The sequence below is a fragment of the Balearica regulorum genome, chromosome 14, assembly GCF_011004875.1.
Source record: "Balearica regulorum gibbericeps isolate bBalReg1 chromosome 14, bBalReg1.pri, whole genome shotgun sequence".
Classification (NCBI taxonomy): domain Eukaryota; kingdom Metazoa; phylum Chordata; class Aves; order Gruiformes; family Gruidae; genus Balearica; species Balearica regulorum.
Window position 1 is genome coordinate 25784 of NC_046197.1, and position 25250 is coordinate 51033.

At 53.5% G+C, this 25250-nt stretch overlaps 1 protein-coding gene and 1 long non-coding RNA gene across 2 annotated transcripts; one reads left to right on the forward strand and one right to left on the reverse strand.

Moving 5' to 3' along the window:
- Window positions 1–15570: 15570 nt before the first annotated feature.
- Window positions 15571–19494, reverse strand: LOC142603906 (fas-binding factor 1 homolog). Its single transcript, XM_075766881.1, is given in 10 exon segments — window positions 15571–15588; window positions 15717–15914; window positions 16313–16435; window positions 16552–16670; window positions 16970–17109; window positions 17410–17517; window positions 18037–18243; window positions 18689–18789; window positions 18990–19124; window positions 19216–19494. Coding segments are annotated over 10 exon segments (1245 nt in total). The 5' UTR covers window positions 19312–19494.
- A 777-nt stretch (window positions 19495–20271) lies between these two features.
- On the forward strand, window positions 20272–24876 carry LOC142603850 (uncharacterized). The gene is made up of 3 exons (XR_012837746.1): window positions 20272–20558; window positions 20828–21088; window positions 24581–24876. It is a non-coding gene; the product is annotated as an uncharacterized LOC142603850 (long non-coding RNA).
- The last annotated feature ends 374 nt before the right edge of the window (window positions 24877–25250 follow it).

The following is a 25250-nucleotide window of genomic DNA, read 5'->3' on the forward strand; positions in this document are numbered from 1 at the left end:
GAACTACAGTCGGTACTCCAGGTGAGGCTGCACCAGTGCTACATACAGCAGGATAATCACCTCTCTTGACCAGTTGGTGATACTGTGTTTGATGCCCCCCAGGATGCGGTTTGCCCTGTTGGCTGCCAGGGCACACTGCTGGCTCCTATTGAGCCTGCTGCTGACCAGTATCCCCAGATCGCTTTCTGCAGTGCTGCTCTCCAGCCACTCCTCTCCCAGGTTAGGTGCATATGTGTCCCCCTGCACTGTATTTGTGTGTGCACTTCAGTGAGTTTGCACGTACTAGCTAGTGGTGCCACAAAGGCTTTCAGTCTTCATGGGGCTTGTTCTGGTTCCTGGGGCCTCTGCCCTCTTTTGCAGAAAAGTTGAACCCCAAGGCTTTTTTGAGGGAGCAGTTTCAGTAGTTCATAGAATCATAGAATTGTTTTAGTTGGAAAAGACCTTTAAGATCATCAAGTCCAACCATTAAAAGTTCTATCCAGATGATTCTGGAGTTCTGTGTCCAGTGCTGGGCTCCCCAGTTCAAGACAGACAGGGAACTACTGGGGACAGTCCAGCCGAGGGCTGCGAGGATGAGGAGGGGACTGGAGCATCTGTGGTATGAGGAAAGGCTGAGAGACCTGGGGCTGGTTAGTCTGGAGAAGAGAAGGCTGAGAGGGGATCTCATCAACGCTTATCACTATCTAAAGGGTGGGTGTCAGCAGGATGGGGCCAGACTCTTCTCAGTGGTGCCCAGCGACAGGACAAGGGGCAACGGGCACAAACTGGAACGCGGGAAGTTCCACCTCAACATGAGGAAAAACTTCTTCCCTCTGAGGGTGACCGAGCACTGGGACAGGCTGCCCAGAGAGGTTGTGGAGTCTCCTTCTCTGGAGAGATTCCAAACCCGCCTGGACACCATCCTGTGCGACCTGCTCTGGGTGCTCCTGCTTTGGCAGGGGGTTGGACGAGATGATCTCCAGAGGTCCTTTCCAACCCCTATTCAGTTCCTGAGAACACAGTCCCATACAAGAAGGGTCTGAGGTGTGAAAGACTCACATTCGTCATCTGCACTCTGAACTGCAATGGGAACCAGCCCCGTGGACGCAAGTCTTTCCTTCTGAGTTGCAAAGTCTCTCTTCCTCCATGGGCATCTGCTGCTGCCAAGTCTTGAGATCCTCTTTGCTTCCCCGTTGTTTCCCAGGCTCGCAGAAGTGACCCAGCATACTCAGTGCTGCAGTCTCAGAGCCCCTCAGTGAGAAGCAGAGGGTTGGGGATTTAATCTTGCGCAGCCATCCTGGACAGGTGAGGAACAGCTGCAACCACAGCAGAAGTGCTGCAGCACCTCCCATGCTGAGCCATGCCAATGACAGATACTGCGAGGTGAGGGTGTGGTGGGGTAGTCTGCCTCTGTGCTGGGACTGGTGTGTGCTGTGGCATGGGGTCTGAGGGACACCAGGCTCAGCTTGTGGGTACTGGCTGCAACACAGATCAGTGGCTGTGGGGCTTCCTGCATGGGCACTGGCTGCTGTCCTGTCACGTATCCCTTCACCCTGGTCATTGTCCTGTGGAGGCAGATCTCCGCAGCCAGTGGCTGCAGCTTGATTTACCCTGTCACTCAGTGAAAGACAGGTAGCCAGAAGAAGAAAGTGCCTGTTTACGTATTGTTTAGGAACAAGCAGGTAAGAAAACAGCAAGAGCAACTGTGCAGCTGGAATGTGCTTCAAAGCACCATCCTGTATGAGTTGCTCCTGTGAGGCTCCCTGGGGCACAATCCATAGGGTGCTCAACAGAATACTTTCCATGTTCAAGCCGCTCCCTTTGCTCAGCACTGTGCCATGCCACCCTCTGTGGTGACTGAGACCCACTGGCCAGGAGCTGGGTTGACAGGACCACTGTGTGTGGCTCATGCCCATGGGTCTGCCGTGGGGGTGGCGCTCTGTGCAGTGCAGCAGTGTGTGACTTTTCCAGGGTCCTGTTTTCTCCTCGTTTTCTTGCTCTTCTGTGGCCATTACTGCAAAAGCAGTTTATAGATGTGCTTGTGCCTGGAGCAGACAGAGATGTAGTGTGGAGTGACCTCAGCTCCCAGAGGAGTGGGCACAACTGCCCTGGGGGAGCCTTGCCTATAAGCTTTATTGCTGAACAGATGCCCTTGGTGCCAAAGGTGAGGTATGTTGACAAAAGTCATCACAGCCAGGGTTTTAGCCCATGTAACAGATTGTATGTGAGTCAAGGATGAGACTCTTACCAGAGTAGTTCCTGAGGAACCAGTTCATGGGGATGGGGACAAGGAAGACTGGTGTGAGCTGGCTGTGGCAGTGCATGTTTTTTGGGTATCATAACATTATCACTGTGTCATGATGCCAGAGTTGGACTGGTGTGAGTGCACAGTGTGCAGTTCTAGTGCCTTGGGCTCAGAGTCCTGCTCCATCTGTGAATGCTGCGCATTAGGATTGTGCTCCCGATTGTTTCGTGGATTTGTATGCTACAGCCTGTGCCCAGGATGGTCCTGTGGCACAGGATTGTGCTCACTGGCTGCTCTGCCTGGTGGTGCCATGAGTTTGCCTATGTCTTACTGGAAGCAGGTGCTATATGGAGCTTTAGTCATGGCAGAGACTGAGGGAGGCACGATTGTTGGATTAGGAAGCCAGGCAGACTTGGCAGCATGCCCCATCTGCATCTCCTTTGTACGCAGTATTCATGTGAGCATGCCAGCATGTGCCTATCCAGAGATGGTGAGGAGAGGAATACTATGCCCACGTGCAATGTGATGTATGTACAGGAGACTCTGGTGCGCACGCAGTCCCTGGAGCTCAGTCCAAGCAGATCTTGGGCAGTTACATCATGTTCAGCAATGCTATGGCATATTGCCTCTTTTCTGCAGTCCCTGTTTCTTGGCGAAACTGAGCATCTCCCTTGCACACATTCTCTCCATGACTGTTACCCAGAGGTGGACAGCTGTGACCTTTGCCCCACAGCCCAGGAGAGCTTTAGTTCCTGGGGTACTTCATGTCCTGTGCTTATGACTGCAGCAGCTACATCCTCCCTGGACAGGCCTACAGCTGTAAGCTAGTGCCTTTGCGCCAGTGGAGTCTGGGGCAACTGCTCATCTTCTGGCGTGAGCCATGTCTGCTCCCCAGCTGCCTGCCTTGTGCCCTGCTGCCCCTTGGCAGTGCACCCCAGCAGGCAGGGTCCTCTGGCCCCCAGGGAGGGATGCCGAGCATCCTGTCTCTTGTGTCCACAGCACTGGTGTGCCCAGGTATGTCACTTCCCAGGTGCACACATGGGTGAGATGCAACACCCGCCCCGCTGCGGACAGCTGCCTCCAAGCATGTCCCAAGCACCCATGGCGTGCTTCTCCCTTGGCTGTGGGAAAACTGCTGTCTGGTGCGGTCTGCCGAGGGTCACTCTCTGCTGGCTCAGAAGGGCTCCTCCGCATCCAGGAAAGGTGCCTGCCCTGCTCTGGGAGCCCCAGAACTGCGCCTCGAACTGAGCACTAGCATGCTGAGCAAACCCTGCTGTGGTCTCATAGCAGCCTGTTGTGTTAATATTTCCCTGTGAAATCAACCCCTGCAGCCAAACTGTGCTTGGCCTCCCCTGATTTATCTCCCTCCCTGCCCCACTCGCCTGCCCTTTCCAAAATTACCATCTCTATCCCTGTTCCCAGCCCAAAACCCATTCCCAGTCCCATTGCTATCCCCACCCCAGCACCATCCCTGTCCCCATCCTGATCACTGTTCCCATCCCTGTCACCAGCACGGTCCCCACACCTACCCCCACCCCTGTCCATCTCTGTCTCCATCCCGACAGCTCCCTCCCCATCCACTGGCTACTCCTGCATATCGCTGTGACTGACTTCCAGGGTTTTTGAGGGAGAGAGATACTTGATTAATCCCAGAGTAAGCTGTAGTCACATGGCAATAACCGCACGACTTGTGCTTATCTGAATGTGTAATCACAGCAATGAATAATATTCAGGACTTAGCACCTCACTAATTAGCATGCTGCCGGGAGGGGAGAGGCTGCTGTCAGCTTTACCAGCTGCAGCAGGTACCATCCCTCTCTGGGCCGGGCTCTGCTGTTGGGAGGGGCAACAAGCCTTGCCCTGTCAGGACATGAGTGGAGTGACCAACTGCCCCTGCTCCAGAGGCCCTACACATGCTGCCAGACAGCATACGTGTAGTCCCTGACCCGCCACCCCAGCGGGGACTCTTGTACCCCACAGCCCAGCTGTGGCTGGGAAATTGTCTCACATCACACAGTGACTCCTGTCCTGCTGCGAGGTCCCTGGCTGCTTGTGCTCTGGGCAGCAGCGGTGGCCCGCTTGGCACTGTGTGCTCACAGAGGATGTGGTGCCAGGGCACCATTCCCTGACTCCAGTGTCCCCCGTGATGGTTGTGGGATGCTGGTGCAGTGTGGACACACCAGGCCATGTCATGCTGTGCCAACATGCAGGTGGGCACCCAAGGAAGATGCTCCTGGTCCCTTGTTTGGCAAAGCTGCTGGGTCATATGCACCCCCTTGTCTACCTGATGATCTCTTCCAGCCTGCACCAGCGAGGCAGTGCTTTAGTGCAGCACAGAGGTGACAAACCATGGTTATCCTGGCCAAAGCCAGTCCCTGCAGAAATGTCCCCTGGTACCATCGGTGCCAGGTGGCAGAGATGATGCCTCCCCAGCCTCACCACATTCAGTTTCATGGGCCCAAAGGGAGCAGGAGGCCCTTCTGCCATGGCCAAGTATGACAGAGCAAGGACCTGGGAGTGGAAACCTCTGCCATGATCTGTGCTTGTGCCAGCCAAAGTACTCCTTCCTGAGAGCCGAGAGGGACATGCTGAGAGCGCTGCCTGTGCAAAGCACTCGTAGGCTGCAATGAACCACCACTGCCTGCATCTGTTAACCTGCCATCAGAGGGGGCAGAGACCCCCCCACCAGCTCAGCCTGTAGACCTCAGCACTCCTATAGTTCGTTCCCACAGAACTGCTGTAAAGTGCTGGCCTAGCTGCAGCAGGTCCAAAGCTGCTGCCTCTTCTCACCACCTGCAGGCAGCCCTCATGGTATGTCATGGCATTGATCCACTCTCTGCTGGCCGGCCAGCTCTTCTCTTACCTTGCCCCGGCCACCACAGCCCTGAGGCTGATGTAACAATATACCAGAGACATCAGCCAGTCCTTGCCAAGCAGAGCAGGACTTAACATGAACCAGTGACACACATACCAGAGTGAACAGTGAAAAGACATACTGTACAAACGAGCAGTGTCCACAACTGCATGTAGCCTGTGGTGAGCACTGCCTGTGTGTGCGCATAGCTGGCCGCAAGCACCATCTGTGTGCCTGTACTGCCTGTGGTGAGCGCTGCCCATGTGTGTGCATGGCCCCTGGTGAATGCTGCCCACAGTGCCTGCAGCGAGCGTTGCCTGTGCGGGTACGCAGCTCAGAAGAGCCCTCCCTGTGCCTGCACGCATGTGGCCCTACATGTCCTTGCTCTGCAGACAGTTCATTGTCCTCTCCAGCATCATGATGGCTCGGGGGGTGTGTGTAAGTGGCTGTTTTTCACCACCCTTTGTGGCAAGAGCCTGGGGCAGTGGGGGCCTGTGGCTGTAGCAGGGCCAGGGCAGGAGGGCAGAGGGCTGTGCCATGGCCAGGCTGGGACAGGATATCCTTGCAGGCAGGCACGCACGCAGAGAGGCAGCCTCTGGAAGTGTGCAGTGCCACCAAATTAAGGGCTTAATTAGCAGGCATGTTTCCCTCAAGGAGCTGTCGCCTCATTATCATAGAGAATGGTGCTTAAGCCGCAGGAAGGGGCAGGTGCTGCCAGCAGAACCCCTGGGAGGCAGTCAGCCAGCACTCATTCCTGTTGCAGGGCAGGGACTGTGTCCAACACATCCAGGTCTGACACTGTCCTCTGCCAGCCTCCTTGTCTCCCCACTCCATCCCAAGCCAGTCCTGCCCTGAACATCTTGCTCCACCTTGCTTAATTGTCTCCCTACAAGCTCCCCCTTCCAAGAGCAGATGGTTTCCATTTGCAAGCCTGTCCCCAGGAGGAATTGCTGGCTCAGTGATGTTGGCTGCAGGAGGCCCATGGCATGGCACCAGGGGGACAGGGTAGATCCCCACAGGAGCTATGGCATGGCACGTGGAGGATGGCTCACCCAGCCTGCTGCTGGGGCTCCTCTCACAGCCAGGGAATTCATGGTGCTCAAACAGGGCAAAGCATGCACAATGGCATCTCAGACAATAGCCAGGACAGATGCTGGCCCCTGTGAGACTTGGTTAACTAACTGTCCAGACAGGCCTGTGCCACATGCTCCCTGCAGAAATTAATTCTCTGGGGAGGCCAGACTACTGCGGCATGTGTGGTCAGGTGCTGCGAGGCTCCCTGCCCATTCCCCTCCCCTTTCCATTTCCCTTCCCCTTCCCCCTCCCCTTCCCCTATCCCTTTTCCTTTCCCCAAGGCTCACATAGACTCATCTGGGGATCTAGCAGGACACAGCAGCCTCCAGCCCAGAGCTGCCAGAGCCAGGACCACCACCTCCAGCAAGGCTGGAGGACCTGCCTGCGGACACAAGTGGGGATGCAATGAAATGCAGGCCCCTGAGCATCACCCTTCAGCAGAGGGTGGCCTGGTCAGGTGCAGGATTGGATATGCCCCACGGGGACTGTGGCCACTCCAGCCTGTGCAGTGGGCCATGCAAGGAGGGGATGAAGGTTAAAGTGCCTGGGCCGTGCTGGTCTGGTGCTGCTGTACCCCTCAGCAAGGGGAGAGGGCTTACAGGAAGCAGCAGACCTCCTTGGGTGACCATGACAGAGGGCAAGGCCCTGGGACAAGCCATGTAGGGATAAAAATGGAGACCACGGAGGTGCAGAAAAACCAAGGTGCATGCTCACCAAAGCAAGATCACACTGAGCTAGCATGACACCTCTTCCTAGAGTCATGTCCAGTTTCTAGACTGAGGGACTGCAGCATGTCTCCCATCTGGACACAGTTCCTGGGCACCTCAGGGCAGCCGGGCTGGGTGCAGAGCGTGCTGTCCTGTCTGGGGCAGGGCTGGGCTGGAGGAGGTTGGTCATAAAATCGTAGAATCATAAAATCACAGAATGGTTTGGGTTGGAAGAGACCTTTAAAGACCATCTAGTCCAACCCCCCTGCCATGAGCAGGGACACCAGGTTGCCCAAAGCCCCATCCAACCTGGCCTGGAACACTTCCAGGGAGCCAGGGGCAGCCACAGCGTCTCTGGGCAACCTGTGCCAGGGCCTCACCACCATCACAGGGAAGAATTTCTTCCCAATAGCTAATCTAAATTTACTCTCCTTCAGCTTAAGGCCATTACCCCTTGTCCTGTCACTCCCTGCCCTTGTCACCAGTCCCTCTCCAGCTTTCCTGGAGCCCCTGCAGGGACTGGAAGGGGCTCTAAGGTCTCCCCGGAGCCTTCTCTTCTCCAGGCTGAACAATTCCAACTCTCTCAGCCTGTTTCCATAGCAGAGGTGCTCCAGCCCTTGGATCATCTCCTTGGCCTCCTCTGGACTTGCTCCAACAGCTCCATGTCATCCTTGTCCCGGGGACCCCAGAGCTGGACACAGTACTCCAGGTGAGATCTCACGAGAGCGGAATAGAGGGGGAGAATCCCCTCCCTCGTCCTGCTGGCCATTGACTGTAACTCTTTGGATGTGGCCATCCAGACAATTCCTGATCCATCTAACAGTCCATCGATCATACCCATACCTCTCCAATTTAGCAGCAAGAATGTTGTGAGGGACCATATCAAAGGCCTTACAGAAGTCTAGGTAGATTAAATCCATAGCTTATCCCTTGTCCATTGATGCAGTTACTCCACTGTAGAAGGCCACTAGATTACTCAGGCATGATTTGCCATTGGTGAACCCATGTTGGCTGTCTCTAATCACCTCCCAGTCTTCAATTTGTTTCAACATGTCTTCCAGGAGGATCTGCTCCATGATTTTACCAGGCACAGAGGTGAGGCTGACTGATTGGTCAGGACTCCTAGGGTCCTCCTTTTTACCCCTTTTAAAAACAGGCACTATGTTTCCTGTTTTCCAGTCACTGAGGACTTTGCCTGACTCCCATGACTTTTGGAGTATGACACAGAATCAAGTGCAGATGGTGCTTAGGCTGGTGGTCTGGCTGCAGAAAAGCTCAGCGTGCCTTGCTGCCCATACAGAGCACAGTGGCACACCCAGCCTTGGGATCAGGAGTGACCAAGAGGGCTTGGAGCCACCTGCAGAAGGACCGCAGGCAGGTACCAGGTGTCCATGCTTTGTTCAGGCTGAGCCCTGCCTCAGCCCAGCCTTGCTGGTCTGCACCAGGCAGGGTGGGTGCTGCCGTAGGGGTCCACCACCAGCTGCAGGCAGTTTGGAACCAGGGCTCAGTTTCATGTGGCCTCAGTCTGTAAGCAGAGAAGATGGCTGGTATGATCTGGGAGACCAGCATCTGTTTTCCCAGTGGTGCTGCAAGAGTTTGGCTTGTTTGTGAATCCTGGGAGTACACCAATGGTATGCCTTGGTGCTGGTGAAGCCACCCCAGGGGAGATACAGTTGTTTCTTGGTGTAAAGCTGGTCAGGGCTTTCATTTGGGGTTCTTTGCAAGCTGGTAGAGAGAATACTTTGAAAATAGGTTTATATGAAAAATAGGCTCACAAGGCTGTGCATGTAAAGGGTTGAGCTGTTCTCAGTGGGGTGGAATAAAGTCTTCTACCATGTGAGGTTAAATGTACTTCATGAATCACCAGGGAAACTGAGAGGCTCCACATAGAGTCTGGGCACAAGACCGCTCTGTGTTGCCATGCTCAGGGGCCTGCAGCATTTCTGCACCCTAGGTAAGGTGGTCTGCAATTCTTGGGAGAAGCACAAAGATTGGCATTCAGAGAAAGAGTCAAAGTGTGACCCTGAAAAGACACCAAGGGAGAATTCAGTATGCCAAGGTGTCTGTAGCGCCAAAGCAAATTCCTCTGCAGGAAAGAAAAAGCTAGAGTAGAGGCTCGGAGTAATGACCAAAGAAATAGTATGGCCAGCAGGACTGGGGCAGTGATCGTCCCCCCGTACTCGGCACTGGTGAGGCCACACCTTGAGTACTGTGTTCAAACTGAAGTGGGCCCCTCACTACCAGAAAGACATTGAGGTGCTGGAGTGTGTCCAAAGAAGAGCAACAAAGGGTGAAGGGTCTGGAGTGCAAGCCTGATGAGGAGCGGCTGAGGGAACTGGGGTTGTTTAGCCTGGAGAAAAGGAGGCTGAGTGGAGACTCTACAACTACCTGAAAGGAGGTTGTAGCCAGGTAGGGTCAGTCTCTTCTCCCAAGTAATGAGTGATAGGATGAGAGGAAATGGCCTCAAGTTGTGCCAGGGGAGGTTTAGATTGGATATTAGGAAAAATTTCTTCATCCAAAGGGTTGTCGAGCACTGGAAGAGGCTGCCCAGGGAAGTGGTGGAGTCACCATCCCTGGAGGTGTTTAAAAGACGTGTAGATGTGGCGCTTAGGGAGATGGTTTAGTGGGACTTGGCAGAGTTAGGTTAACGGTTGGACTTGATGATCGTAAAGGTCTTTTCCAACCTAAATGATTCTATGATTCTATTATTCTATGACTATGGCCAAAGATTGTATCTGCATCCTGGTGGGTGTGATCTGGTTAGAGGGAAAGGAATAACTCTGCCTCATAGCACAGGGAGCTGTAAATAAAGCTTTTTATGTCACCTCCCTGCCTGATCCTAGGCACAGCATTGTTAAAGGCTGCATCCGACTGAAAGTATTCTTAACTCTTGCAATAGCATTTGTCTTGTGTTGAAGGTTTTTTTGAGGCACATGCCAAGACTTCACATTCAACAGGTGGGTGCTGAGAGCAGCCCACTGCAACACAGTCAGGTGCCCAAGAGACGAGGTGTTTGCCATGCAGCAGGATGGGCTAGAGAAGCAGCTGGTAGCACAGGACATTGGTATAGAAGAGACATTTTCACTAACAAGTGTTAGCCAGCGACTCCTTAGCAGCAGGACTACAGGGACTGCGTCCAAACCTCAGCACAGGAGGTTTCCAGGGCAGGATATTGGTGCCAAAAGCTGTGTATAGGCTGTAGGTAGTGATATTCTGGACCTGCCTCCCAGCACAACACAAGTGGTGAGGGCAGGAAATGTGGTAAGATACGAGATGCCTTATATGCGACTACAACGCAGTCATGCTGCATGAAATAGTCTTTGAGAAAGCATGGGCTGCAGCCAGTGGCCTAGGACTGCCACCTCGCTCTTCCTCACCATATGCCTCTGCACCCAGGTAGATTACAGCCCGAAGCAGGCAGATGCACAGTGCATACATGCACTCATCAAAGCCTCTGCTGCAGGAAGCAGAGGGCTGAGCATGGGATGCCCTTAGCTGCAAGCTCAGAGGCTGCTACTGGCAGAGCCCAAGGCTCATCTGTGTCAGCTAGGAAGATCTGACATTTCAGAGTCCCACAGCAGTTGCTTCTGCACCATGAGCTCAGGAAAAAGAGACAGCTGCACCTTCTGCTGTCATCAGGAGTTGGAAAACGCAAGACCTCATCCTGCATTTTTCCACCTTTTAGACCTGTTCTTGGACCACCAGCTTTGTACTGAACATCCAGGAATGGCTGTGAAGGGGACAGCATGGGATCCATCATATGGGACATGGCACAGAGAAGGAGTCCCAGAAGATATACAGTTTATTCTATGAGCAGCCAGGTAGGACTCAGTGCAGAGGCAGAACGTAGCCCAGAGATGCTGGGTCCAAGTGGACCCCAAATGCAACTATTGCATGTGCACCAGCAGTGTTGGTGGGCAAGTGCAGCTGCTGGGCACTTGCCTTGGGAAGGGCAATGTGGGCAATAAAGGCTGTATGCCATCTCTCAGTGTCTGGGCTGCTCTGTACCCATGATTGCAGAGGTGGCCCAGCGAGGAGTGGCGGGGCTCAGAGCAGGAGGCAGTGAAGCTAGGCGAGGGGCCTGGCAAGCTCTCAGCAATCTGTCCCTAAACTGGCATGTCTCACCCTGCCTGGGGACAGTGTTGCTGTGCCCGAGGAGCAACACGTCAGTCATGGCCTTAGCCCACAGCTTCAGGCTCCTTGTGCTGGACGGGGCCGTGGTGCACCCTGTAGATAAGGGCCCACACCTTGAACTTGGCTTGCTAGTCTGTGGGACTTGGAGCGCAGCAGAGACCTGAGGCTTTGCTTGAGGTAGCCAGTGCTGCTGAGGAGCCACTCTGCAATGTTTTTGTATCCTCACAGGTGGTGGGTGATGCATCATTTCCAGCCAGAGCTTTCAGCAATGTGACTCTAATGAAGCTCTGAGCATTGAATCCCCCTCACCAAGGGCTGCAGAGAGCAGTGGTGAACCTGCAGCTGGAGTGCTGCCCAGTGCACAGGCATGTTGGCACACTACACCCAAGGCATTAGTCCTGTCCTTGCCTGTGCTCAGCTGGAGCCAATTGCTCCATTCCTTGGAGCCCTAAGCACTTGGAGTGCCTTGGGAGAAGTGGTTTGGTGTCACTATATGGTGAAAGAGGCATTTTGCTGGCACACAGCATCATAGAGTGGTTTGGGTTGGAAGGGAAATTTAAAGATCATCTACTTCCAACCCCCCCTGCCATGGGCAGGGACACCCTCCACTCAGAGGCCCATACAACCTGGCCTTGAACACTTTCAGGGATGGGGCATCCACAGCTCTGTTTCACTCCAACCAATACCAGAGTGAAAGCTTATGCCAGAGCGGTCCAAGAAGGTCCCTGCCCATGTCCTGGCCTTCCTGGAGACCGGGACTTGGATGGAGGCTGAAGGAACTGCTATGGCCAGGCATAATCCATTCTGTGCTGCCAGGAGTGCTTGGCATGCTGCCGGCCCTGTGGAGACTGCCAGCCTGGCTCTGACCCCAGCTGGCACCAGCCTGGCCCCTCTGCTTTCGTGTGCGGATCTCTTTCACTGTGCGGTGCACCAGAGCATGGGAGCAGTCTCTACTGCCATGTCCTTCCCTCCAAAGGGTAGCAACAGAGGGGGCTTCAGCCAACCTCCCACCTCCCCACCATCCCATGCTGTGCTTTGGGCCTATCAGTGATGGGAAGAGCAAGTGTGAAGTAGGGAGGCTCAAAGGAGGAGGGGGAGCTGAGCTGTGCCTCTGATGCTGAGCCCTGCTGCCCCATTACTTGCCCCTGTGAGGGGCTGCAGGATCTCAGCAAAGTGTACTTACAGAAGTCTGGATGTGGGGAAGGCAGTTCCCTGCTCCATATGCAGCACAGCTCATGCACCCAGTGTGAGATTCAGAGATACTACCTGCCTCTGCTTCCCTGCAGTGAGACTTGTACCTTGAGCATTGCATAGCATTCCCACCTGAAGTCACAGCAGCCATGTCTGCTCAATGGGTGGGCAGAAAGCTGAGCCACCTGGATCCCTGTGCAGCCCCCGAGGTCCACCTGGCTCTCTGGTCCTCTGGCCTTTTCATGGTCATCATCCAAGCTCCTTCCTCATAGGGTGTATCTCCCCACCCAGAGGATGAGTGCCTGTGGAGTCTCCTCGGCTCCTTTGCTGGACCTGGTTTCCCAGCCCTGCACTGTGGGTTGCCCTGGCATGCCTGGGAGCAAACTCTGCCAGAGCTGGGCAGCTCCGGCTGCCCTCTGCATCTGATCCCTTCCCCTGCCTCCCTTGGGGCCCCTGTGCGGTCTCTACTATCCTCCTGGCTGCCAGACTGGAGAGACCAGATGGGCCCAGCCTCCGCCTGGCTCTACGCTCCTGTCTGGGAGACACGGCTTCCTGCTGCTTCCCGCTCGCCAGCATTTGCATTGCACTTGTTCGCTGACCTTTGGAGAAAGCAACGCAGGCAACGAGCTCTGTTCCGCACACCCAGGCCCCGTACTCCAAGGCACAGCACTTGTCTGCAGTCCCTGCCCCGTGCCAGCTCCAGGTGGGGACCCCCCCCCCCAGCTCTGTTGAGCCCACTGCCTGCTTCCTGGGGCTGGTGTGCCCATATCCCCCAGGAGTGTGTGCACCACCATCAACCTGTCCCATTGCAGATACCCCCCCCCATTTTGGGACTCACACTTCACTGAGCCAGAGCCTGTCTGTGTGCTGGTTTAACCTCCTGGACTAGACGCTGTCAGACTGACCTGCCTTATATTCTTACACACATGGAGTCGTACTGATGTACCTCCTTGGAGGCTGAGGCTCAGCCAGGACTGGCATGCCCATAGTTGTTCAAAGTAGTGTACATAAGCTTCTCATCTCTGCATGGGTACAAACATGGGTCCATTCCACAGGACTGCACTGGGACTTCCCTAAGGGCAGAAGGAGGGATGGCTTCCCATTCCTTGGGATTGCCCTGGCTTGGAGGTGCTCGCCTCATTTGGCTGCACGCATGTTGTGGGTCAGTTACATGTACAGACATTGGCACAGGGTTCCTCATTGTCTGCACCACATGTGCTGACTGCTGCAGAGATCCCCTAAGCTGAGCACACTTTTCACTCTCCCCTGAGCAATGCCTCTTCTCCCAGCTTGTACTGGCTCTATTTCACACTTGGTTGGCCTCAAGGGGAGCTGCCACATTCAATATGTCAGGCGCTGCTCATACCGAGCTGCCCTGTGCCTGGGCTGTGATGTGAAGGAGCTCAGGACTGGGCTGCCCCACCACAGCTCAGGGAGATCTGGGAAAGGGTCTCCCACTCTGCCCTCCCTGGGGGCTGCTGGCCAAAAGGAAGAGGTTCTGCCCCACACCACCCCACTGAGGCCCATTCCTTGCAGTTTAATTGTCCTTCTCAGGACAGCGGGAGAAAGTATAATGAAAAAGTTTGTGGGTTGAGGTAGGGACAGGGAGGTTACTTACCATCATAGGCAAAACAGACTTGACCTGGGGAAATGAATTTAATTTATTGACAATTAATTGTAACATAGTAGGATAGTGAGAAGTAAAACAAAACTAAAACCACCTTCCCTCTGTTGTCCCTCCTTTATTCCCAGGCTCAACTTCACTCCTAAATCTTCTACCGAGTCCTCCTCCCCCCAAGCGGTGCAGGGGAATACGGAATGGGGACTGCGCTCAGTTCATAACACTTTGCCTCTGCTGCTCCTTCCTTCTCACATTATTCCCCTGCTCCAGCGTGAGGTCCCTCCCATGGGATACAGTCCTTCACAAACTTCTCCAACTTGGGTCCTTCCCATGGGCTGCAGTTCTTCAAGAACTGCTCCAGCATGGGTCCATTCCATGGGGTACAGTCTTTCAGGAATGGACTGCTCCAGCATGGGTCGCCTATGGGCGAAAGAAAACCTGCCAGAAAACCTGCTCCTGCATGGACTACTCTCCACAGGCCACAGTTCTTGCTAGGAGCCTGCTCCAGTGTGGGCTCTCCATGGGCTGCAGCTTCCTTCAGGGCACATCCTGCTGCAGCATGGGGGCCTCCACAGGCTGCAGTGTGGATGTCTGCTCCACCATGGTTCTCCAGGTGGAGGACACTTGGACACAAGGGAACTATCTGCATCTTCCCCACAGGCTGCAGGGGAATCTCTGCTCCAGCACCTGGAACACCTCCTCTCCCTTCTTCTTCACTGACCTTGGTGTCTGCAGAGTTGTTTTTCCCTCTTTTTCTCACTTCCTTCTCTACAGCTGCTGTGTAGGGTTTTTACCCTTTTTTAAATATGTGTGGTGGGTTGACCCTGCCTGGGGGCCAGGTGCTCACCAGAGCCGCTCTATCACTCCCCTCCTTCATTAGACAGGGGAGAAAAAGTACAACGAAAAGCTTATGGGTCAAGATAAGGACAGGGAGCGATCATTCACTAATTATCATCACGAGCAAAACAGACTGAACTGAGAGAGGAAATTCATCTAATTTATTACTAGGCAAAACAGTAGAGGAATGAGAAATAAAATCAAATCTTAAAATACCTCCCCCCACCCCTCCCATCTTCCCAGGCTCAACTTCACTTTCGGCTTCAACCTCCACCCCCCTCAGTGGCACAGGGGGACGGGGAATGGGGGTTACGGTCAGTTCATCACACGGTGTTTCTGCCGTTTCTTCATCCTCAGGGGAAGGACTCCTCTCATCGTTCCCCTGCTCCAGCATGGAGCCCCTCTCACAGGAGAGAGTCCTTCACAAACTTCTCCAACGTGAGTCTCTTCCACGGGCTACAGTCCTTCATGAACTGCTCCAGCCCTTCATGAACTGCTCCAGCATGGGTCTCTCCCACGGGGTGCAGACCTTCAGGAGCAACCTGCTCCAGCGTGGGTCCCCCACAGGGGCACAAGTCCTGCCAGCAAACCTGCTCTGGCGTGGGCCCCTCTCTCCACAGGTCCACAGGTCCTGCCAGGAGCTTGCTCCAGCGCGGGCTTCCCACGGGGCCACAGCCTCCTTCAGGTGCCTCCACCTGCTCCGGCGTGGGGTCCTCCATGGGCTGCAGGTGGAATCTCTACACCCCCTCATCCTTCCGCCATGGGCTGCAGGGGGACAGCCTGCTTCACCATGGTCTTCACCACGGGCTGCAGGGGGATCTCTGCTCCAGCGCCTGAAGCACCTCCTGCCCCTCCTTCTGCACTGACCTGGGTGTCTGCAGAGTTTCTTACATCTTCTCACTCCCCTCTCCAGCTGCAAAAGCTCTCTCTAACTGTTTTTCTCTTTCTTACGTATGTTATGACAGAGGCGCTGTATGGCTTGGCCTTGGCCAGTGGTGGGTCTGTCTTGGAGCCGGCTGGCATTGGCTCTGTCAGACACAGGGGAAGCTTCTAGCAGCTTCTCACAGAAGCCACCCCTGTAGCCCCCCGCCCCAGGCTCATGATGGTGCCCTCTCTCTGGGAGTCCATCTGCAAAGCTCGGTCCATGTCACGCTCCATCCGCTCCTTGCTCAACTGCTGCCGGGCGTGAAATTCAGCCCACTCGGCCGCCAGCTTCCGTCGCTCCTCCGAGCACTTCTGCATCACTGACTTCTGCTCCTCCAGCAAAGCACTCTGGAGAGCATTGCAAGAGAGGGAGGGAGAAAGCACTAAGTGCCATTCGACATAGGATTTTTCTCATTTAACCCATCTCTGCCACTAAACCCCACACAACATCTAGAGGTTGGTTCAAGCCCATGGCGCCTGGAGTGAACCCTGCATGGAGAACTCTGGCCCCACACTCCTTGGGAACCAGCATGCATCATGCAGGCACACAGCAGCCTCTTGCATCCGTGTGCCAGAGGGCTGGTCTGATTGTGATTCCCTGTGCGACCGGGTGCAGGATTGAGGAGGCAGAGGAAGGATGCTGCAGCCCAACACCCAGCTCTTCCCTCCACCACATGCTGCAGTGCAGCCCCGGTCAGACTCACAGGACTTGTGAAAGACACCTGGAGACGTCTGCCCCACCTCACCTTTGCCCTCTCCAGCTCTGCTCGCTCCATGGAGAGCTGCTGGGCCATGATTCGCCACTGCTCCTCCAACGAGTGCTGCAGCAATTCCACTTTGGATTGTTCTGCTGTCGCCCTCCATCGCTCCTAGAGAGACAGACATCATTCACAGGCTCCAGGCCAGGGACCTCCAGTGGGCAGGACGTATGCCCCATACCCAGATGGGAGGGCTGACCTGGGCAGAGGACACAGCATGGGCTCACCTGCTCCAGCAGCCGAGCCTGCTCACCCAGCCTGGCCTCCATTTTGGCAATCACCTCCTGGAGTCTGCTCCGCTCCTCCTCCATGTCCCTCTGCTGCTGTGACAGCCTGTCCTGGAGCACTGGGGAGAGATGGCAGCAGGGCCATGAGCAGCATGAGGTGGGAAACCCCCTCTGTCCACACCATATTCATGGAAAAGCTGCGTGCATTTGTGCTCATCACTTTCTACACACCCCCAGGACTTCAACTTGTCAGAGGGAGACCCTGAGATGTCCAGTGACCAAGGCAGGCAGGGCTCTGCCAGCCTAGGCTCCCAGCCTCTGGCTGACTCAAAGCCCAACCTTCTCCCTGTTTTCTGGGTCTCCCCAGCCCTGGTGGGGACCCTGCAGACATTTCGACACAGGGGAATAGCAGATGTACCCTTGAGCTGCTTGTCCCGCTGCCATGCCCCCATGGCCAACTCCTGAGAGGTGGTGTGGTGCATGGCCTCCACCTTGTGTGAGAGGTCGTGCAGGTTGCTGGAGAACTTCTCCATCTGCTCAATGACACCATTCAGAGATCTGCGGAGAGGAACGAGTGGAGGGTCACCCCTGCGGGACACACTTCATCTCACCGCAATGGAGAGGAGGATGGTGGGGGGCGGGGGGCGAAAGGCTGTGCAGCCCTGCCCCAAACCTCTCTGGCTCATAGCAGAGCAGTAGGAAGATGCTTAGGGGAGTACTGACAGATATTAAACAGCTCAGCATCCCTGGTGGCAGAGGGAATGGCCGCTGTTGCCATGGTCCAAGGCTGGTTCCCTGTTGGACAGGGAACACCACGGCCAGAGACCAAAGCGGGAATATGCCGCCAGCCATTGGTACCTGGTGTGCGAAGCGGCGCTGGTCACCGCATCGATCTCCTGGTCTTTGAGCCGCTTCAGCCGCTGGAGCTGCTCTTCATGGTCTTTGCGCATCTCCTGGACAGACACCCTGCGGGATGCAGAGGAAGGGAGTCCGACACAGGCCGTTGCAAACTGCTGCTCCCCTAACGGGCACCGCGGAAGAGGCTCAGTCATGGGGCTGAGATCCAGGTCCCAGGAGCTGAGCTGGTGTGGTGGTCTGTCACAGGGCAGCCCACTGACAGGCATCCACGTTTGGGATGGACCACATCTGGGGGTTACCAGCTTCTCTACCAAAACCCAATTTCTCATTGACCCAAACTATGTGGACATCAGTGACTCACTGACCTGAATAAAAGGGATTTGGGGGAGAGAAAACACTGAATTCATCATCGTTCAAAATACAATGCATTCACTCGGAAATGATGTCTCTAGCCAGAAATTCCTGTGCCCACCTACAAAGCAAATCCCCATTCCAAATGCCACCAAGCTGCCCACAACCTGGTGCTTCTGGAATCCGACTTCTCCTTTCACTGCGTGCCCGTTCCCTGGTTCTTTTGCCAAAGAAGAGGAACTAGCCCCACGTGTGTGCTGCTCGTGCCACTCTCACCTTTGCAGCTCTCACAGCCGCTCCAGCTCCAGCGCGCTCTGCTGCTCCAGCATGGCCAGTCGCTGCTGGTGTTGCTCCATCAGCTCTGTCTGCGCCTGCTCGGCATCCCAGCTCTGCGACAGCAGCTGAGCTGCCAGCTGCTCCTTCTCCCGCCGCAGCCTCTCCTCCCGCTGCCCATAGGTCTCCTCCACCACCTTCACTCGGCTCCTGCCCGGAGAGGTCAGGGCAAGGAAGAAATGTTGCTTTCATGGCAATACCCGGCACTCTCCACACAAAGCGCACACGGGGATTTAGGAGCTGATCGGTGTCGCTGTGTGTGGGGGGAAACTGAGGCACAAGGTGCTTTGCTCTCCACAGTCTGAGCCCTGAACACTACTGCCCAGTGCGGTGCCCTGACTGGGGAGGTGCTGGCAATGGGACTGCTCCCTCCTCCTTGTCACCCATGGGACAGTGTTGGTGACACCAGACCCCCACCCTGGCTCACCCCTGGGGCTCCTCTCTACCCTACCAGGTCCACATCCACAGGGCTCTGTGCCTGCCCGCCCCAGGGATCGATTTGGGAAGTGCCTCAGTTATCCCACCCCAGGGGTGATGGACAGGGCTGTAGGCAAGGATGTGACACAGGAGGGGAGCGCAGGCGAGAGCCTGCTACCTGTGGGCACTCTCGAGGAGATCCAGGTCCTCCTGGTGCCGCTGCTGGAGACTCTCCAGCAACAGTTTGTGCTGCGTCCGCTCCAGCTCCAGCGTCCGGACCTGCTGGGCACCCCCGGAGAAGGTCCTTGTGCCGCCCCAAGGATAGAGCTCCCACAGCAACACTTCGTGGCTGTAGGCATCTCTGGACAGGGAGGTTTCTCCTCCCTCCTTGTCACCCTGATACTATTGGAGCAGACATGGCCCCTTCTCCTCCCCCTGGGTCACCCATGGTCCCCCATCCAGCAGGCGATGGGGCTCACCTGGCTCTCCAGCTCTGCTACACGGGCCTGGGCACCAAGCAGCGCTGCCCGACAGCCCGTTGCATCCTCGTAGAGCTGGGCTGTGGGAGCCCCCAGCCTCCTCTCATGCAGCAAGCCCAGGGCTGGGGACTCTGCCTATGGGGATGGAGAGAAAAGATCGAGGCCCTTCAGGATCAGTGGCTTTGTGGTGTGGCCATCAGCCCCCAAAGGCAGGCGTGTGCCTCACCTGCAGCTGTGGGGCAGCCTGGAGATGCGCCCTGGGTGTGGTAACCTGCGGAGACACAGGGATGCTCTCAGGGAGGTAAAGCCCTGGGGAGAACATCTCCTAGCCTGGGAACAGCGATCCATCCCCACCCTGCTGCAGCCCCTCTTCTACCCTTCTCCAGCCCAACCGCGTTGCTGGCCAGGGTCCCCTCTCCCCAGGCGACACTCAGCAGCCCCTACCCCAGACACGAGCACGCTGGGCTCTTCCTTCCCTGGGGACAGACTCTCAGGCTGAGAGATTTGGGATTGTTCAGCCTGGAGAAGAGATGACATCTGTCTGCTGCTGCGTAATGCGCATCGCCCCTTCTTGGCTTAGCGTCCATGCAAAGGGCTATTGTGAAACACTCACTATCTAAGCCATCAAAACACAAGCAGGCTCTTACACTGGTTCGTGTAAGAGCTTTGCTTTCATTAGGGGAAAAGGGGGACATTTCTAGTCATATTTCACCGAGTGAGGTACAACAGGAGACTAAGGAAACACATGTTTGCATGTAGAAACTCTTTCATGTATAAAAGGTCTCACTGCTAAATCAGACTGGTAAAAAATTATCCTTGAAAAATATTCTATTGGGAAAGTTCAAAAAAGGGAAAAGAGACAGCCATATTCATAACTAAACTGCACGGCACGTATTCACCGAGCACGCTATGAAACTGAAATACCTGAAAGCAACCAAATCAGACTGATCACATTTAAATTTCTTAAAGAAAACTTGAGGTGGTCAAGAAATGAGTAAAACCATTCAGGATTCCCACCCCTAAATGCTCCTGAATGCATCTTTCTAACTCGGATTCCTGAAGGCAAATATACCTTTCTTTACGTTTCCTCTCAGATTCCTTCAGCTTTGTTTTCAAATGCTGTACTCTAACTTCTTTCTGCTACGGAGTCGTCAAATACTGCTGTGGACTTTCTGCTGTGATTGGCACCACAAGAAATGTTTCTCCTTGATCGTCTGAAAAGGAAAAAAACCAAACCATCACATAACAGCACTCCTACAGTTCTTCGGTCCTGGCAAAAGCATTCCATAGACTGATACAAAGCTTGACCCATTTGGGGCCCCTCAGTGTCTGCACAAGTGACTCCCTCTGGCAAATCAAAGGACTTGAGAAAACGGCCAATTTGCGGCTATAGTGCAAAATTTACTATTAATTGTACTTGGTTTCAGTGCCATTACATCAAATGAGACTCTTAACTTTAAAATACCTCGCCATCCCCTCACCCAAAACAGGAGGTGTGCCCAAGAGTAGGCAGATGAGCTGCAGACACGGCCAGGTGAGGTCATGTACAGACCGAGTTCAGCTCCACAGGTGAGTTATGAAGCTGCGCACCCTGAAACCTAGATTCATCCTACCTAGCTTTAGGTGTCTGTCTGACATGCAGAGCTGTTGAGTTGCCTGAGAGAGAAAGAGAGAGAGAGGGAAAGACCAGCAGCGCGGTGGCAATTTCTTCTCTGCAATATGTGTCGCATGCTCTGGCAGGTATCCCTTCTCTTTCTCGTACAGGAAACTGCACAGGGAAGTGCCTAAGGCTCGGCAGGGTGAATTGTCACCCAAGTGTCTAATATTTTCCCTTCTAGGAAAGAACCGGGAAATCCACGTGAGAACTGATGGCATGAAAGCACATGATGGAGCCTGCCTTGGAGTGAAAACCAACTAGAGAGGGCTTTGACTAAAAGTAACCTTGAATTTTACAGTGCTGAAACAACAGTGTTTTTACACGGGATGGAGCACCCCGCTGACTGTCGAGCCCCCAACAGGCGGAGTCACACCTATGCTGAGGAGCAAGATGACCTGCTCGGCAACCCAGGCAGCTGACGCCACATTACAGCGCAGAGAAGGTAAGCCAGTGCGCTGAACACCGGGATGCTGGAGTAAAGACTGGCCTCATCACCGGGCTGCTGTCGCTTCCTTTGCATGAGCCCGAGTTGCTGCTGCTGCTGGCTGAAGCAGCCCCATAATTCTGACAGGTGGCAGCAGGACGCAGCTGGTTTTTGCACAGCGGTGACAAAGGCTCCTTTTCACAGGAAGCAGGTGGGCTGGCTCTGGACTTGTTGGAGCAGGATCCATTATTGCCACCATAAGGGCCATGGCTGGAGGGGAACCAAAACAGATAAAAGCGTATTTTTTTTCCTTTCCCGCTCTTTATTAAGAAAGATGCCCATGCGTGGAGGTTTGCTGTAAGACTGCCTTCGTGCTCCTCAGCAAGCAGCCTGAGGGATCACAGCGTGCAGTGAACGTAGGTTTTCTTTGAGCCACTGTTCTTTTCTGCCTTTGGCATACTGGGTGCTTCAGCTGCCATTGTCAGCTATTCATTTGCTTAGATACAGTTGGAACCCCGCGGCAAACAGTCAGGAATGGTATTAAAATAGACAAAAGCACAACCTCGTCTTCCTTCCTTCCAGTTTCCCTCATCCCTGTCTGCCTTTCCTTTCCCACTCTTTATTAAATGATCTGTCACCTGTGTGCTTGAGAGCAATTGGCATCTGCACTGCCCGACAGCTGCCAAAGGGCTGGGGCGCTCTGAGGACAGCTTCTCGAGGCGCATTCCTTGCTCGCTCACTTGGTTTGCCTTCCTGCACTACTGCGCTGCTACCTTCATTCTCTCATGGAAGTTGTTCTTCTAAACTATAATGAAAGGGCTGGGTTAAAAAACATACAGAAAAAGGCAAATCCAGCCAGCAAAAGAGAAGCCTTGAACATCAACATTTAAATACCGCAGAATTATGAAGCAAAATCTCTTCTCAAAATTTGTCTGACTTGCTTCCCTCCCGTCTCTGAAAATGGAACAGTTCATAAGGAAGAGATGGTTGGGTGGCTGCTGCAAACCTTCACCACACCGCTGCGGTTTGGGTGATTTCAGAACTATTTTACAATGAAGCGCAGGACTGTGGCTTGTGACAACATGGCAATGTTTCATAGCGAGTTAAGTCAAAGAGTGAAAAGAGAACATATTGCAAAGGAGACATCTCGTTCCACTTGGTACAGTGCAGCATCAACTCTTGTGTGAGGCAGAATTTGCACAGGCTGTCCGTAACACAGCAATGCATGCGAAGGAGCATTATTACAGAGGACTTCTGTCCAATTAACTTGCTCACTATGCTCCAATATAAAGTTAGATTTAAATGTACTATTGTGAATCGATACATATAACCTTGCTGCAAATAAGGTCAACAATAATGATAACAGCATTACAGGGCACTGTTTATGAAGGGAATGCATTTTGTGTATTCTAAGATAGAAGGAAATACTGGCAGCACTGTTTATCACGAGGAGGAGGAACACAGCTGGAAACCTGTAAAGAAAACCACGTAGCAGTAACACCACGGGATTCTAGCTGCCATGCATGTTATTTCATGAAAAATCACTTGGAGCTAAAAGGTGACTTGGCTGGCACGGCTCTCATCCTGTCCAGCAGCCCAGGCGCTCCCTGCAAAAGTCCCATCTCTGCATCCCTCGCTCACTCAGGTTTGCAGTTAGAGCCGTGGCTCTCTCATGGACCAAGCACAAGGCTAAGCTCAAGGTTGCAGGCATCCCAAGGTGAGAATCTCCCTTTAACGGTGGGCTCCCCATTTTCTGTAAGCCTGGAGCAGTATCAGGACAATGAATGGGCCAGAGAGAGAGAGAAAGCAGTTATGGGGTGTGTGCTGGGAACTCGCCTTCAAACCCCCAAGAAACCAGTTCCCGAATCAGACCAAGCGGAACAGCTTCCCTGGGAGCAGACTCCCTGCCTCCCTGCTGCCTGCCCAGCAGCCTGCTACTAGGGCACTCTTCTCCTTTGTGCTCAAGGCCATCCTCCAGAAGAGGCAAACAGAGCTAAATCTCAGTTTCTTTTCCATTTACTGAACTAAGTAATGTGTAGCTCCTGTTATTTCTTTTTCTATTTTTTTTTCCTTTGTGAGGAAGGCGAGAACGACCGAACTGCAGGTGGGCTGTGCCACCAGCCCAGAGCTGAGCAGGTGCTTATTTAGGACAAATGGGATTCAGGCTTTTGCCTTTTACTTGCCCATTCCTCCTTTGTAACTTGCTGGCTTCTTTTTGGGATCCTCCATTTGCGCTCTGATGCCTGGCTGCTTGCTGCAGCCCGAGAGTCTTCTGAACAAAAGGAGATACATCTCCTCAGAGGCCAACCACTAATTGCCTACGTCTCCACTAAGCAATACCGACAATCATTTTTTAGAAGGGCGTGGATCATAAAATTTGTGACACCGAATTAAAAGATTGCTTTTGTAGGCCCCTTTCATTTAACAGGTGCTTATAAATTTGGGTTCAAAAACACAAAACACTTGAAAGCCAAAACACTCTTTGTAGCTGCTACTTTGCTTATTCTCCTTTGAAAGAAATACTTGGCTATTTAAACATGTTTCCCACATCAATACCACTACATTTGTTTAAATTCAAACTTTAAATCTAAAATATACAAAAATGCAAACTAAAAAAAAATTAAAAAATAGCGCTATGCTAATCATTTTTCCCTAACTTTTTAAGCATCTTTTGCTCAAAACACCTAAATTCTGATCATACCCAATATTATCTCTCAAAAGTTACAGAGCACCTTTTTCACTTCAGTGCAACGTAATCAGCTGATGTCCTAATAATACTCCGCTCTCCTGACTCACAGAATTCATGGTGCAAAATGAGATACAGAATCTCCCTCTGCAATGCTAGGTGCCTTGGGCAGCGGTCCTCAGAAACAGGACAAATGGAGAGTGCCTAAGCTTATCGGGGGTGAACAGAAGAGGAAAAGGCATCTAATTAGACCCACCTGAAGATCCAAGTGTGATCTTCAAACACAAACTTTCTTCTGCAACTGAATGTTTAAGACTGACTTTTCTTTCTGTTAAACAAAACTAAACCAAACAAAAAAACCAAGACAAGAGATAAATACAGGAGACAGAGACTGCACTTGGCCTCAAGAAGGGCTAACAGCAGAGTTGTCAGAGACCTGATGAGGAACACAAGAGACTGGAGTGCCATTTGTCTGACTAAACATGGATGTCTCTAATGCAGACACCCTTGTCCAAGCCAACCTTGGTCCCATCTGTAGGCAATGGAGAGTTAGTCAGTGTAACCAGTGAGTTCAAGGTCCTGCTCATCTCATCCTACAGTAAATGCTTATAGAGTTGGTCAGAAAGACCGCGCACTGGATTCACTGATTTTCTTCGTTATATCTCCTTTAAAACAAAACAGGGCCTTAGTCCACTTGGGCAGGCGCAGACGATTACAACCACGTTACAGATACACAACTGAGGTCAGGTAAATTACTGTCCACCTCTGCTCTATCCAATTTGACTCGAGACCGTGACTTTGTGTCTCCCTCACCTCCAAAACAGCTCCCGTAACCCCCAGAAGAAGGGAAATGGCAGATTCACCTGTTCAAGCCGTTCCACTTCCCGTGAGCAATGGGACCGGTCACGGGGTCAGAAAAAGAGAGCCAGTCGCCATCCACAGCCCACAGCTCCTGAAGGTCATCGAAGAAGACCTGTAGGTTCAAATTTCACCTCTTCTGACTCCAAATACCGAGGGACTGATGCCAGACAGGAGCTCCAATGGCATCTACTGGCTGCACTGGGTCTGTTGACCCAGCTGGGAGGAACCGTTCAAAAACTGCCGCAGGGACCCAGACATTCTGAAGTATGCAGGGGGGCGGGCTGGGCTATGCAAATGACAAACCCCCAACAGCCACAGAGCTTGAATCTTTAAGGGAACCAAGTTTTCTAACATGGAATGGATATTTTTAGCTATAAAACCATTTACTCTAAGCAGGAGAAGATTAGTCCCTGTATACTACCTCTCAGCCATTCACACACATCTCCGTTTTTGAAAAAAAACAACCCCCAAACCCAAGTGCCGCTAAGGTGTCTTTCGGGTGGAAGGCAAAGGTGGGTAATCCTTCCAGAAGTATAGGCAGCTCAAAGCAATTGTCCTCCTGTCCCACAGAGAGCATCCCAAAAGAAGACTGAGGTCCCCAGACAGCCCAAAGCAAAACATGGTGCTGTGGGC